Source organism: Ovis canadensis, chromosome 2 (assembly GCF_042477335.2).
Source record: "Ovis canadensis isolate MfBH-ARS-UI-01 breed Bighorn chromosome 2, ARS-UI_OviCan_v2, whole genome shotgun sequence".
NCBI classification, from domain to species: Eukaryota; Metazoa; Chordata; class Mammalia; order Artiodactyla; family Bovidae; genus Ovis; species Ovis canadensis.
In genome coordinates this window covers 84221832-84237222 of record NC_091246.1, presented here as the reverse complement: position 1 = coordinate 84237222, position 15391 = coordinate 84221832, and the positions used below count along the sequence as shown (strand labels likewise).

Here is a 15391-nt window from a genome sequence, read left to right as displayed (position 1 = left end):
ACTCGCGTCTCTTAGGTCTCCTGCATTGGCAGGCGGGTTCTTTACCAGTAGTGCCAGGTGAGTTGAATGCACACTAAAGTTTGAGAGCCACCTAAGCAAAGTAGAATCGGGGGGGATTTTTAGAGACTCTTTCAGAATTCAGACTTTACGTGACGAAACTCTCAGCTAATGTGGTGGCGGCGGAAATGGACAGAACCACTGACCCCGAGATGTCTTTGAGAAGTTCTAGTCGAAGTTACACTTGCTGTCTTGGTCATTCCTTGTAGAACATGTGGTAGAACCGATATTCTGGAGGGGAAGGAGGCTTGGTTTCATGTGAACAGGTTAGTAAAGCGCTAAGAAGGGTGGAGTTCATTGTGTTGGGAGGTGCTGAACACCCGCGTTTGTTTCTCCCTCTGAGCTGGGCTTGCAAATACATCCCCCCAGGGGCCAGTGTGGCCAGCTGAGGTGCACAGGTGGTAGTTTGTATGGCACGGGGACCAGTATCTGTTTCCAGCCCATTTCCTGGTAACAAAAGATGAGCTGTACTGAGAGGACCGTTGGGAGTGGAATTAAGAGAGCAGGTGAAAAGGTACACTGGAAAACCTACTGGCGGAAGGGAAGGGGTGGTGAGAAAGGGGGTGGGGATTTCAGAGCTAAAAATTCCCTTTTGCTCTAGAGGAAGATCCATCTTCTCTGCCCCTGTGGCTTCTGCTTCATGCCTGATTTCTATCCTCATTTTGTCTCCCTGTCTGCCATGCTCACCACATGCCCCTCTCATGTGGCGAGAAGCTCTCTTTCCCCCTCAACCTAGCTATTCCCACGTCTGCTTTCATTCCGTAGCACTCGGATATCCCCTCTTTGAGAGCTTTCCGTGACCATCCTCTCTAATGCTGAGCCTCACCCACCTGCTTCCCCAAGCAGTTTCTTTTCCAGATGACTTATTGCAGGCTGAGGTCATCTTAGTTACTGGTCTCCTTCGGTCTGCTGTCCCTCCTCAGGAGAATGACGGTGCTTCCAGTCAGGAATCCTGTGGGTCTTGCTCAGTGTTGCATTCTAAAACCTAGAAGAGTGTGCCTGGTCATAGTTAGAACTCTGCAGTGTTAGCTGAATGAATTTTAGGTAGAGATTTAATTGGGAGGGAGGGAAGGTGGGGGCAGAAAGGGAGGGAAGAGATATGTCTGTCGACCCTAGGCAGCAAATGACTGCTCACTTGGCGGATAGTGGAGGTGTCGTAGGATGAATCCAAGAGATGCTGAGGAAGTAACACCGACAAAACTCTACGGTGGACTCATGTGGGGGGTGCTACGCAACTTACTTGTGAAGAATCCTCCTGAGAGGTTTGTTAGTATTAGGTTTCTCAGAGAAACAAGACCAATAGGAGAGCTATATCAAGAGAGATGGAGATCGAGGGAGAGGGAAAGAGATTGATGTATTATGGGGATTGGCTCGTGTGGTTATCAAGGCCAAGAAGTCCTGGGATCTGCTGTCTGCAAGCTTCAGAACCAGGAAAGCCAGTGGTACAACTCAGTCCAAGCCCGACGAGCTGGGAACCAGGAGCACAGAGCAGAAGATAGACGTCCCAGCTCCAAGAGGGAAGAGATGGCGAATTCACCCTTCCGCTGCCTTTTTTGTTCTGTCTTGGCTCCCAGTAGATTGACTGATGCCCACCTACGCTGGGGAAGCCCATGTGCTTTACTCGGTTCACCGATTCTGAGGCTAATCTCTTTCAGAAACGCTCTCACAGACACAGAAGTAGCATTGGACTAGCTATCTAGACATCCTTTACTCATTCCAAATGATGTATAAGACTAACCATCACAGTTTCTGAGCTCCGCAGCTCATTCCTTTTCCAAGAGCTTGTCCCCTGTCTGCACCACCCTGGAGGAGAGATGCTTTCAGGTCCCAGGCATGAGGAATTTTGTTTCTACCCAGAGCAGCATTTCTGTTCCCCTCACCTGTCCACTGAACGATACTTGCCGAGTCAACAACACTTACTTACTGAGATTTACTGTGTTCTGGGTACAAGCAAAGGCCCTCGGGGTGTAGCAGCGATGAAAACAACCTCCTTGCATTTATGTCCTAGAGAGAAAAGATAGCCAAAGATAACAGGTCCACAAGTATAGGCACCAGATATTTTGGATGGCAATGAGTGGTATGGAGCAAACAAAACAGGGAGATGAGATGGGCTGGGATCAGCAAGGCACTCTGATTCCCTGCTTTTTGACCTGAGATCTGAACAACAGGAGGGAACCAGCCATGAGAAGCCCTGGGGGCAGAGAGTGGGTGGTTCCCTGTAGCAATTTCAGAACTGGCTTCTGGAAGATGAGTAACCGAAGTGGGATTTTGTTTTCTTGCTTAAACAATGAATATGGAGAGGGCTGGTTTCTCAGAAGTTCAACTCTGGGCTCATTGAAATGAAACATTGTACTGCTTGTTTCCTTACTGAGATATTTTCTTGTTAAGAAATACTTGTTTTGTTACACAAAACATTTTGTTACCCAGTCCAAGCTAACTTTGCTTGCTCTGACAGGCCAGTGACTCTGAGAGACACGGTGTTGAGGCAAGAATGACTTTATTGGGAAAGCCAGCTGACCGAGGAGATGGCAGATTAGTGTCTCAAAGTAACCATCTTTTTGGAGCCTAGATGCCAGGTTCTTTTTAATTAAATCTGGGAGAGAAAGAGAGAAAAAGAGAGAAGTATATGAGGAACTACAATCAAAGGACAGAAGGTAGAGGGAGAGACAGTGAAGAATCAAGTAGAAAGAATCTTCAGGTTTGCAAAACTGGAAGGGTCAGCCTTTGGAAGGAGTGTGTCAATCCCTTCTCACAGGTAGGCAGAGTCAGATTCTCTCTCTGTGAGCTGAACAAAGGCTCTTTAGTTTACAGTCAGGCACAGGGGCAGGGTCCTCTGAGGCAGGCTACTATGTATGATTATAATAACAAAAACAATGAAAAAGCAAGTCAAAGAAACAGTTTCCAACATGGAGTCCGAATTGGCTTCTCTGCAACACTTCAGAGATGGCTCTTGTTTTAAAGGGCAGACTTTCTATCAATCATAAGTAGTTTACATGATTTTCTAAAAAGGGTAAAATTATGACTCACACAGATGTAGACAGGAACAGATGTTAAAAATTTGCTTAAGTCATTAATCAGGGAGGGAATTGAGCAGATGTTAAAACAGAGTCGAAGGCGATATTAAAACAGCACAAATTTATGTGGAGTAAAGGAATGTTCATAATCATGATGCTGGGATCACTCACCTGGAGCCACACATCTTGGAACATGAAGGCAAGTGGGCCTTAGGAAGCATCACTACGAACAAAGCTAGTGGAGGTGATGTAATTCCAGTGGAGCTATTTCAAATCCTGAAAGATGATGCTGTGAAAGTGCTGCACTCAGTATGCCAGCAAATTTGGAAAACTGAGCAGTGGCTGCAGGACTGGAAAAGGTCAGTTTCATTCCAATCCTAAAGAAAGCAATGCCAAAGAATGCTCAAACTACTGCACAATTGCACCAATCTCACATGCTAGTAACGTAATGCTTGAAATTCTCCAAGCCAGGCTTTAGCAATACGTGAACCGTGAACTTCCAGATGTTCAAGCTGGTTTTTGAAAAGGCAGAGGAACCAGAGATCAAATTGCCAACATCCACTGGATCATTGGAAAAGCAAGAGAGTCCCAGAAAACCATCTATCTCTGCTTTATTGACTATGCCAAAGCCTTTGACTGTGTGGATCACAATAAACTATGGAAAATTCCTAAAGAGATGGGAATACTAGACCACCTGACTGGCCTCTTGAGAAACCTGTATGCAGGTCAGGAAGCAACAGTTAGAACTGGACATGGAACAACAGACTGGTTCCAAAGAGGAAAAGGAGTACATCAAGGCTGTATATTGTCATCCTGCTTATTTAACTTATATGCAGAGTACATCATGAGAAACACTGGGCTGGAAGAAGCACAAGCTGGAATCAAGATTGCAGGGAGAAATATCAATAACCTCAGATATGCAGATGACACCAACTTTATGGCAGAAAGTGAAGAAGAACTAAAGAACCTCTTGATGAAGGTGAAAGAGGAAAGTGTAAAAGTTGGCTTAAAGCTCAACATTCAGAAAACTAAGATCATGGCATCCGGTCCCATCACTTCATGGGAAATATGATGGGGAAACAGTGGAAACAGTGGCTGATTTTATTTTTCTGGGCTCCAAAAATCACTGCAGATGATGACTGCAGCCTTGAAATTAAAAGACGCTTACTCCTTGGAAGAAAAGTTATGACCAACCTAGACAGCATATTAAAAAGCAGAGACTACTTTGCCAACAAAGGTCCGTCTAGTCAAGGCTATGGTTTTTCCAGTGGTCATGTATGGATGTGAGTGTTGGACTATAAAGAAAGATGAGTGCCAAAGAATTGATGCTTTTGATCTGTGGTGTTGGAGATGACTCTTGAGAGTCCCTTGGACTGCAAGGAGATACAACCAGTCCATCCCAAAGGAGATCAGTCCTGGGTGTTCATTGGAAGGACTGATGCTGAAGCTGAAACTCCAATACTTTGGCCACCTGATGTGAAGAGCTGACTCATTTGAAAAGACCCTGATGCTGGGAGGGATTGGGGGCAGGAGGAGAAGGGGACAACAGAGGATGAGATGGTTGGATGGCATCACTGATGCAATGGACATGACTTTGGGTGGACTCTGGGAGTTGGTGATGGACAGGGAGGCCTGGCGTGCTGTGGTTCATGGGGTCGCAAAGACTGGGACACGACTGAGCAACTGAACTGAACTGAAAGGAATGTTGAAATGAATGTGCAAATTCAGGCAAAACTGGATTCTTCCCTAGTGGAGGCAGGAAGTCAGTTGAAGGCTGGGACAGAATTTACATGTGTTAAATAACAAGTTCAATAGTGGAAATTTGAAGATCTGATTGTCTTTATTAAACTCTTTGTGAATTGGGCAGAATCCCAACTAGCAGTTGAAAGGAGCTCCTTCAGGCTGCAGGAAAGGAAAGGTTTTTCAAGGCAGAGAGGAAACGGGAAAGAAGGAAGTTATTAGCCAAGAATGCATTGTTTTAGGCTAGGTTTCTCCTCACGGGGAGTAGGAGGGGCCTTTCAGCGGATTTCCTAGTGCTGCTCAGAATATTCCAGGTTAGCTGGTTATAGGTCACATTCTTGGAGAAGATTGAAACTGATTGGTTAGGTCCTGGTGAGTCTTAGCGTTTGAGTGACTCCATCTTGGGCCTGTTGTCTCTCTTTAAACACCGATCTGTAGACAACAGTTATTTTGCATTGCTATCAGTTATATATAATTTACAAAGCTGTAAGACAGCTCCTGTGGAAGCAAAAACAAATAATCTGGTGGAGTCTTCTCTAGGTTTTGGACAATGCAGTTTTCCACCAACCACACTCTTGAGTGCGTGCATGCTCAGTCGCTCAGTCATGTCGTAGCCCAGCAGACTTCTCTGTCCATGGTACTTCCCAGGTAAGAATACTGGGGTGGCTTGCCATTTCCTCCTCCAGCGGGTCTTCCTGATCCAGGGATCGAACCTGAGTCTCCTGCACTGGCAGGTAGATTCTTTACCACTGCGTCACCTGGGAAGCCTGAAGCACACTCTTACCCCTACATAATCAAACTAAAACAATACCTCTGCTTCCCCTCATGAATAGAGATAGTGCCCATGCTTGTGGGCTCTGGAGTGATGGGGTAATCATTTATTAAGTGCCTGCTATGAGTATTAATTGTCAATTGGTTCCATTCTTGAAACAGTCCCATGAAGTAGGTGGTAGTGTTCCCATTTTACAGATGAGAAAGTCAAGTTTCAAGGGTTAAAGACACAACTAGTAAGTGGCAAAGTTAGAATTCTAGTCTTTTTGTCTCTAGAGTATACATACCCACACACTCCCTGTGATAACTTGCTACAAGTAAAAACTGTAAAAATTCTGTGTATTTTTTTTTTCTTGATCTTTAGGTCGCTATCAACTAAGGTGGATCTTAGGAGTGGCCTTGAAGAATGTGCAATGGCATTGAACTTATTTCTAAGTAACAAATTTACAGATGCCTTAGAGTTGCTTCGACCATGGTAATTAATTTTCTTTTGTATAAAATATGTTTTTCATACGTTTTTGATGATTCTGATGTCATCCTTTTCAGTTAATTTTTCTGCATTTCCATCTGAATATTTACAAGCTAATTTTGTTGAGACTTCTTTTGATTGGTTTTGATATCCAGTTAACAAACCTATCCTGTCAACTTTAATCATTTGAGCATTTCTGATTCTTTCTCCTGTCTTTTTCTATACTTGTTCAAATAATGTCATCGTCTTAGTTTTGTAGAGCTTCATTTGGGTTTCTTCAGTGAAATATTTTTATGAGTATTCCTCTGAACTTAAATATGGTTGAGAAAAGTTTCCTTTGAAATGGACCTGGGAAGAATGAAAATGTGCTAATCTCGGAGGCTAAAAAGAAATTCAAGATAATGAAAATATTCTTGGAACTCCTGATTTATGTGATAAATCAGTTTCATTTCAATTAACAGCGCTCACGTGCAGGCTTAGTCGTGTCTGACTCTTTGCAACCCCGTGGACTGTAGCCCATGAGGCTCTTCTGTCCAAGGGATTTCCTAGGCAGGAATACTGGACTGGGGTGCCATTTCCTCCTCCAGGGGATCTTCCCAACCCTGTGGATCGAACCCACATCTCCTGCCTTAGCAGTCAGATTCTTTACCACTGAGCTACCTGGGAAGCCCCATTTCACTGAATAGTACCTATGAATTCTGATGATGTGGCAGGAAAACCTATGCTTAGCCTTGTTCCTAGGCCTCACTGTGACCCTAGTGCCCATCTGGACAGTGTGACTAGAGCTTGACAGGAATAAGCTTACCTCGTGCCTTCAAACACAGTCACTGACCTGGATGAAACTTAGACCTCCTGTAATAATTTCAAGATGGTTACCTTGTGGGCACAGGAATGGGACTCTCTCCTTTGAGGAGTCAGTAGGGTGGGGAGGGTGATGTGACTCTGGTCATTGACTTTGATTCTTAGAAATTACAGTAAGTCTCCTACATACAGACAGATTCCATTCTGAGAGCGTGTTCGTAAGTCTAGTTTGTTCATAAATCCAACAAAGTTAGCCTAGGTACCCAACTCACACAATTTTCTATATAACACTGTACTGTAATACATTTATACTTTTCACACAGATAATATCTGAAAAACCAAAAAAAAGTGAAGCATTTTCAATTTTACACTACAGTACCTTGAAAAGTACAGTAGTACAGTACGACAGCTGGCATCCAGGGGCCGGCATCCCGTGAACAGGCAAGAGTTACCAACTGGAGGAGGGAGAGGAGGTGGGCAAGGACAGAGCTGAAGGAGCATCAGAAATAGGAGATGGAGGGCAAGCTGAAATTTTACTGATGCCTGACATTGATAGAACGCACATTCGAATCTTTGAAAGTTCTCAACTTAAAGGTTCGTACGTAGGGGACTTAAAGTAATGTGCCGACCGAGGCCATGGTAATTCTGAGATTTAGATGAGCTGCAATCAGTTAGCATTTCGGAGGTTAGGAACAGACAACAAAATAGATGGTGAAGCCCCTGGCCTAAGGAAGTTGCCCAGTGCTGTCTCCATCCAGCACTCACGTTTTCTCCCTTGCCTGTGGCTATCCTTTCCCCTCCGTCTTCTTTAGTCCTTCAGATCTCTGTCTGTCCTTCAGATCATCTTCTGTCTCTCTCTCCATCTGTCTTCCTCTCTCCCTCCTTCTCTCTCTCTGCCAGTCATTCTCTCCTTAAGTCCCCTCTCTTATTCTTCCTGCCTGTCTCCTGTGTTTTTTATTCAAAGTCTCCTTTTTTCCTCCTCCACTGACACGCAGCTGGTCATAATATGGAATGAAATAAACAACATGATCTTATATTTAGTCTAGTTTTATATCCTCTGATCTTTCTGAACGTTTCACTGTTAAACATGTGTTTTTTCCCTCACTCAAATACTTTTTTTTTCCTCTTGGAAGAGCTTTTGGTCTGAAATGTGAGAATTACACAGCATTGTAAATCAGCTATGCGTATGTGCTGCGTGCTAAGCCCCTTCCGTCGTGTCCGACTCTTTGCGACCCCATGGACTGTAGCTACCAGGCTCCTCCGTCCATGGGATTTCCCAGGCAAGAATACTGGAGTGGATTGCCATTTCCTCCTCCAGGGGATCCTCCCGACCCAGGGATCGAACCAAGTCTTCTGTGTCTCCTGCATTGCTTGTGGATTCTTTACCCCTGAGCCCTGTAAATCAACTATACTTCAGTACAGAACTTTTTTTTTTAAAGGTGACGTTTAAAAACTACAATTACTGATTTACATTGGGTTGCTCTTATTCCTGGCAGATTGTTTGTTTGCTTTCTTGAATCAGCAGTGCCCTCACTGAGACTAACTGCAGATTCTGAAAGGATGTTTAGACTCTTGCTGGTGGGGAAGGAATAACATGGATTGTATTTGTTTTGCAGAGCAGCAGTCTCTTGTATATTGTATTTGAATTAAAAACAAAACCACAGATTAATATTGTAAATCTTATAATTAACAAATGAACATAGCTTGATAAGTTTTGAGGAAAGTGATAGTGAGGTTTTCACAGCCTGAGAGTCTGGGTTGTGCCATCCGTTCAGACTAAATGTTCTTAAGAATTGAAGCAGTTCTTACTGATAATATGAATCATCAAGAACTTTAATCAGGATTCCTAGATAATGAGGTGAGATTTGGTAAGAGGTCTACCGTGAATTTCTATCTGGGCCCTTTGTGGCTGACCTGACTGGTTGCCTAAATCTTGCTTCCTCATGGCCTCTGTCTGGGAGAAGGGAGAGGATGGTTTTAAACAAGCCTTATCTTTCATAATTTCTGTGTCACAAAATATATTTTCAATGGCTTTTATTTTACACTTACTTCAGAGCTAAGGACTGCTTCTTGTACAACTGGGAAAAATTAGGATTGCTTAGAAGCATTTTCTAAGAAATGAATCGGCAGGCTGCCCCCTTGTGCTTAAACAGGGAAAAGCATACGTCCCTTTCTCCTTCAACCTGGCAAGTTTCCTGCTTCCTGCCTTCACTTTCACTTTTCACGTTCATGCATTGGAGAAGGAAATGGCAACCCACTCCAGTGTTCTTGCCTGGAGAATCCCAGGGATAGGGGAGCCTGGTGGGCTGCCCTCTCTGGGGTCACACAGAGTTGGACATGACTGAAGTGACTTAGCAGCAGCAGCAGCAGCAGCAGCAGCAGCAGCAGCCTGGACTTGAAAGTCCCCAGTGCTTGAGCTTTTTGGGTCACGTCTTTCGTAGTCCACGTTATTCCAGTGGTTGTGGTGCAGGAGTAAAAGTCGTTACTGTGAAAGTCATGCCTTGCATGAACTAGAACTTCTTGTGGTTACTGTCAGATGGGACCTGAATGCTTTTCAGCTGAATTGAAATGCGGTGATTTCCGTGTTCTCACCAGGGCTAAGGAGAGCATGTACCACGCCTTGGGCTACAGTACCATCGTGGTGTTGCAGGCTGTCATGACCTTCGAGCAACAGGACATCCAAAACGGCATTTCTGCCATGAAGGACGCCTTACAAACCTGCCAAAAGTATGAGCTGAGTAATTAAATACTTGAGATACGCCTAAAAACCTTTCTGTCTGTGTGACAACATGGATGTACTTTGCTTCACTGAGAGCTCTGTTGGAAGTTGGCCATGGTTATAGAAAAGGACTTAGAGCATCAAAGCTTCCTGGCCTCCTGTACTTTTATGAAAGATTAAAAATATTTTCCCTAAGGAATTATCCTATGATGCTGGTGTGGCTGAGCACATGGCATCTATACCGTACTGTTTTCTTTTTGGTATTTGAGCTACGGAAAAGTGCTGAGGATTTCAGTGGGTTTAGCAGCAAGCATCTCTTGGGGTCCCCCTGGTGGAGAGATTAGGTACTACATGTTGGCCTGGTACTCCGGGCCAACCAAGGAGCATTTTTTATGTGGGAAATGCTGTAAATGCAGAAGCGGGTCTTTTATTTGCCTGAATGGCCATATTTGAACAGTTTTGCTTGGTGAAAATGACATGGAGTTTCAGTTTTATGTGTATTTGAAGCCTCTAGCAGAAGCTGTTAATTAACATTGGTGAATTTTAACACTGAAGTTATGCCCTCTTGTAATTATGTTTCTAGCCCCTCAAATGAAGAGAGTTTCCAAACACTGCAGTCTAACCCCATTTTTAACCAGTGGCGAAGTGACCCTTACCCACAAAAACACTGATTTTAGCCATAGAGATCAGGGAAGGGGCATGACAGAGTTAGTATTGACTGTCGGTTTGGTTTAATCACTAAGTTGTGTCCGACTCTTGCAACCCCATGGACTGTACCCTGGCCAGGCTCCTCTGTGCATGGGGTTCTCCAGGCAAGAATACTGGAGTGGGTTGCCATTTCCTTCTCCAGGGGATCTTCCTGACCCAGGGATTGAACCTGGGTCTCCTGCACTGCAGGCAGTTTACCAACTGAGCTGCCAGGGAAGCTCCCGGTATTGACTGTTATAAGTAGGTTTGTCCACACACAGAAACATGTTCAGTGAGCTTGGATTAAATGCCCACAGGGTGCCAGTGCTGGGAACTGGGTGTGCAGGTTTCAAAATGGTGGTCTCCGCCCTGCAGACTTTAGGGTTTAGAGTCCTGTTTCTGGTGAACCTTTGGTGTGATTTCAACTGAAATGGTTGTGAAATGAAATGAGCTTGATTTATTCCTTTTTTCTTTCTACTTCTCATCTCTTCTATGTATTCTGTGCAGATACAGGAAGAAATGCACAGTTGTAGAGTCCTTCTCAAGTCTTCTTTCGAGAGGATCTTTGGAACAGCTGACTGAAGGTAAGGGGCATTTAAAAGGTTGGGTATTTTCCTTTCTTTGAAAAATTAAAGCATGGCTATGCTCATAAAATTCAACATATAAGTGAATAATATAAGTAAATGGAATGTCTTTTCCTCTTCCCCATCATTACTTACCCTCTAGAAGTAACCACTGTTAGCAGTTGGTTTTCATGCCTTGCACACTCTTCTCTGTACGTATACAAATATATGCAGAACATATACATAGGATTTTTATAGTAATTCATCATTATTCATTTTTTGCAAGTATAGAAGCACGTGATACATGTGGTACAATGTGATTTTTGGCATTGACTTTTTCCAGGTCAACACGTATAAATTGTACTTCATTCTGCTTAAGAGCCGTGTAGCATTCATTAGGACAAATACCATAAATTAGTTTTTCTGTATCGAAGGACAGTTATATTGTTTTTTTTTTTTTTTGCTATTAAGAATAATGCTGACCTAAAATTCTTGTACCTATAACTTCATGCCTTTTTGCTAGTATTTCATAGGATAGATTGCTAAAAGTGGAGTTACTGGGACTGAGGGTTTGAAAATAGAAAACATTTATAGATATCACCAGTTTTTCTCTGAAGAATTAGGTCAGTTTATAGTCTTCTCATCCATGTGTGAGAGTTTCTGTTTTTCTAAAAGCTATTAATTTTTTTCTCAAGGTCAGTAATTTTGATACCTTTAGAATAATGATGATGTTTTACAGCATATAAAATGTTTGGTTTGTAGACATTTAGGACTACTAGAATTCAGAAACGGAGAAGGCAATGGCACCCCACTCCAGTACTCTTGCCTGGAAAATCCCAGGGACGGGGGAGCCTGATAGGCTGCCGTCTATGGGGTCGCACAGAGTCGGACGCGACTGAAGCGACTTAGCAGCAGCAGCAGCAGCAGCAGCCACAGCAGAATTCAGGAATAGGACTATTAGAATACAGCATATCTTCGGCATGTTGATCAGATGGCTGGGAGAAACTGACTCCTTTTGCTGTTTCCTTGACGTTCCCACAGAGATTAGGGCAGAGGTTCCATGATGAGTCCTGTTATATTAGCATTATGCTCTAGTCAGAATGGTTTATAAGAAAGGAGCATCGCAATACTCCTGTAGCAGAGAAGATGTCCTTCGAATGTGGCCAGTGTCTAACAAAGCCTCTGTCATCTGAGAAGCACTCAGAGTAGTTCTCTGGAGGAGGTAACACAAAATTGTCAAAGTAGCTGTGGCCAGTTAAGGCAAGAGCAATTCTGGATAATGCTGTCCATCACTCCTAGTGGTCGAGTCTGTGCTACACACATTTTTTAGTCTTTCACTGTAAAGTTTTCTTTGCTTTGTTAGAAGATTATTATCAACTTGCTACGGACTTTGGAAAACTTGGGCTCATTGTGTGTGTGTGTGTGTGTATGTGTGTGTGTGTGCACGCGTGCTCGCGCTCAGTCATCTCTAACTCTTTGTGACCCCGTGGACTGTAGCCTGCCAGGCTCCTCTGTCCTTGGCATTCTCCAGGCAAGAATACTGCCATTTCCTCCTGCAGAGCATCTTCCTGACCCAGGGATCGAACCCATGTCTCCTGCGTCTTCTGCACTGGCAGGCGGATTCTTTACTGCTGAGCCACCAGGGAGGCCCATCCTGGATTACCTCCTTTTGATAGACTAGAAACTGAGGATCAGGGAGATTAGACAAACGGTCCAAGGTTACCAGCCTAGCAGAGCGGTGTTCAAACCTGACCTGCCTTTCCCTAAGCCAATTAATTAATTATTAATTAATTATTAATTGTTTAGTTGTTTCCTGTTTCCCACAACTTCCTCTGTTCCGCAAGAAACAGGCATGAAATGTCTTCACATGTGGGTGAAGGAAATGCTGAATTATTTCTGTGTTAAACATCATAAAAATAGGTGATACTGTGTTCTTATCTCTTTATTCTGTCTTTAGGCATGGCATATTTAGAAGTATTAAAAAGTGAACAGTAATAAGATACCACTACACAGTGTCCAGGAGTTGGTGAGGGACAGGGAGACCTGGCATGCTGCAGTCTATGGGGTCGTAAAGAGTCAAACACGACTGAGTGACTCAACACCAGCAACACAGCGTCCAAAATCCAGAACACAGAGGCCAACAAATGTTGGTGAGGATGTGGAGGGACAGGAACACTCATTCGTGGCGGGTCAGAGTGCAAAATAGTGCAGCCACTTTGGAAGACAGTATGACAGTTTCCTTATAAAACTAACAGCTGAAAACTTGTGTTGACACAAAAATCTGCAAAGAAATACTTATGGCAGCTTTATTCAGAATTGCCAAAACTTGACCTTCACTAGGTGAATGGATGAAGTATGGTACATCCAGACAGTCAAATATTATTCAGTGCTACAAAGAAATGAGCTATCAAGCCATGAAAAGATTCGGGGGAACCTTAAATGCATATTCCTAAGTGAAAGACACCCATCTGAAAAAGGCTACCTACTGTATGATTCTGAGTATATAAGACTCTCGGAAAGGCTGAACTGTGGAGACAGGAAAAAGATCAGTCATTGCCAGGGAATGGGGCGGAGAAATGATTAGGTGGAACACAGAGAGTTTTTTAGGGCAGTGACATCATAATGATTAAACACATGTCATTATACATTTGTCCAGACCCATAGAATGTACACCACCAAGGGTGGGCCCTAATGAGAACTATGGCAGAATTATGATATGTTAGTGGAGGTTCACCCGTTGTAACAAACGTGCCGCTTGGGAGAGCATGCTGATCATAGGTGAGTTTGTGCATGTTGGGGGGAGCCAGGGAGCAAGGGATATATGGGAAATCTCTCTACTGTCCCCTCAATTTTCCTGTGAACCTAAAACTGCTCAAAAAAATAAGATCCTAATTTAAAAATTATGAAAATACATCAGCCTGTGACTTTAACTATTCTGAAATAAGGTTTATTTAGACTTCTATGTCTGAAAGCATGCTTCACTGCATAATGAAGATATTTCCTTCAGTGAACCAAGGAATTTATAATTAAGAGATGTTCTGGTAGGTACCTACTTGTAAATGCCAAATGTCTAATTTTGAGAGCTAAGGGCTGCCCAATATAAATCAATCTGAGTGAAGAGATAAGACTTTTATAAATTAAGTTGCATTTATTCCTAATGATTTTGGCTGTCGCTGCAATCCAAACAGACTTTGTGTTCAAGGGAGCATGTCAAAACATTGTAGATTTAGTGTGCAATTTGTTTTCCCTATAGGTAATTTCCATTTCTATCCTTGAGTGGCTCGTTGTTTGTAGGAGTAAGGATATTTAATTAAACATTTTGTGGATTGAAGATGAGGCACACCCATTCTTCTCATGGCTGGCATATTAAATGGCTTTCAAATTGTCTTTAAAAACACATGTTTGTATACAGTTCTTAGGATGTAAAAGGGATTTAATTCAAAGATTCATTATACATAGAAAATACAGTTCAAACTTTCTTGCCTTTTATCTCTGCCTTCATGTTATGTCCTTTATGTTTCTCTTTGATTTGTCCATCTTTAGCTTAACTCTGATCCATCCACCCCTCTGCTCAGATCTCTGCAAGGGCTCACCATTGATGCCAAAATCTTGGCTCCCTGTCCACCAATGCCAAATAGAAATACAGAGTTTGGAGGAAAAAAAAGAAAGAGTAGCTTTATTCTTGCCAGTCAAAGGGGAAACATAGTAGGCTAGTGCCTTAAGAACAGTGCCCCATTTCCACAGAAATAAGGAGAGGTTTTATATCCTAAGTCAGTCTTGCTTTTTTTCTTTTGCAAAATTTCAAAATGGCCACAGCTGGCATCAGGTAACTCAGTAACTGGGGTTGGTCTTTTCAGAAGTTATAAGGCTGTGACCTCCTTTCTGAAAGGAAGACTGCTACAAGGGTGTGTAGCGGGGGAAGAATGCCAGTTGCAGAGAATAATTCATAATACATATGGAGTCAGAGAGTAATTAGCTTTATTTAGCTTTGTAAAAGGACCAGTCTAGCCACAAGTGTTTGTTAGTAGTAGCAGCTAGACAGTAACAAGATTGCTTAACTCATTCAGGCCTCTTTAGGTTTTTCCCCAGCCTGTTCATTGTTTCCTTGTTTTCCTTGTTTATCAGAAAAAGTCTCGTTTTTATTTAAGAAAGGTCTCATTTCTGTTTTTGTTGCAATACCATTGCCTACTGAATGAAGCCCAGACGCGGATATTCAAGGTCATCCATCATTTAGCCCGACTTCCTTTCCAAGGTCATCCATCATTTAGCCTGACTTCCTTTCCAGGCTCATAGCCCACGCCTCCCTGTGCGCACCCTGTGCTTCAGCCGGAGGCGCGCCATTGCCTGAGCCGCGCTATCGGCCGCGCCACCCAGGGCTCTGCGCTCGGCCTCTCTGCCGAGCTGGTTCTCGCCCAGCGGCAACTTCACCACCTCCTCAACACATGCCCCAAGCCAGCCATCTGGATTGCTGAGCAGGCTTCCAAAGGGAGTAATTACTGAAAGTTCCTACTTTGTTACAAATTTCCCTGGGAAGAGGATGTTCAAATGACTCTGTAAAAGTTACCTGTTT

The 15391-nt window shown here is 43.3% G+C and overlaps 1 protein-coding gene across 2 annotated transcripts in view; it reads left to right on the top strand.

Moving 5' to 3' along the window:
* The window catches only part of TTC39B (tetratricopeptide repeat domain 39B), a 147541-nt gene that overhangs the window by 87887 nt on the left and 44263 nt on the right, over positions 1-15391 (top strand). For both annotated transcript variants that reach the window (XM_069576606.1, XM_069576607.1), the window contains 3 exons: positions 5947-6057; positions 9448-9579; positions 10766-10842. In XM_069576606.1, the coding sequence (XP_069432707.1) occupies positions 5947-6057; positions 9448-9579; positions 10766-10842 (320 nt within the window). The remainder of the gene's footprint in view (positions 1-5946; positions 6058-9447; positions 9580-10765; positions 10843-15391) is intronic.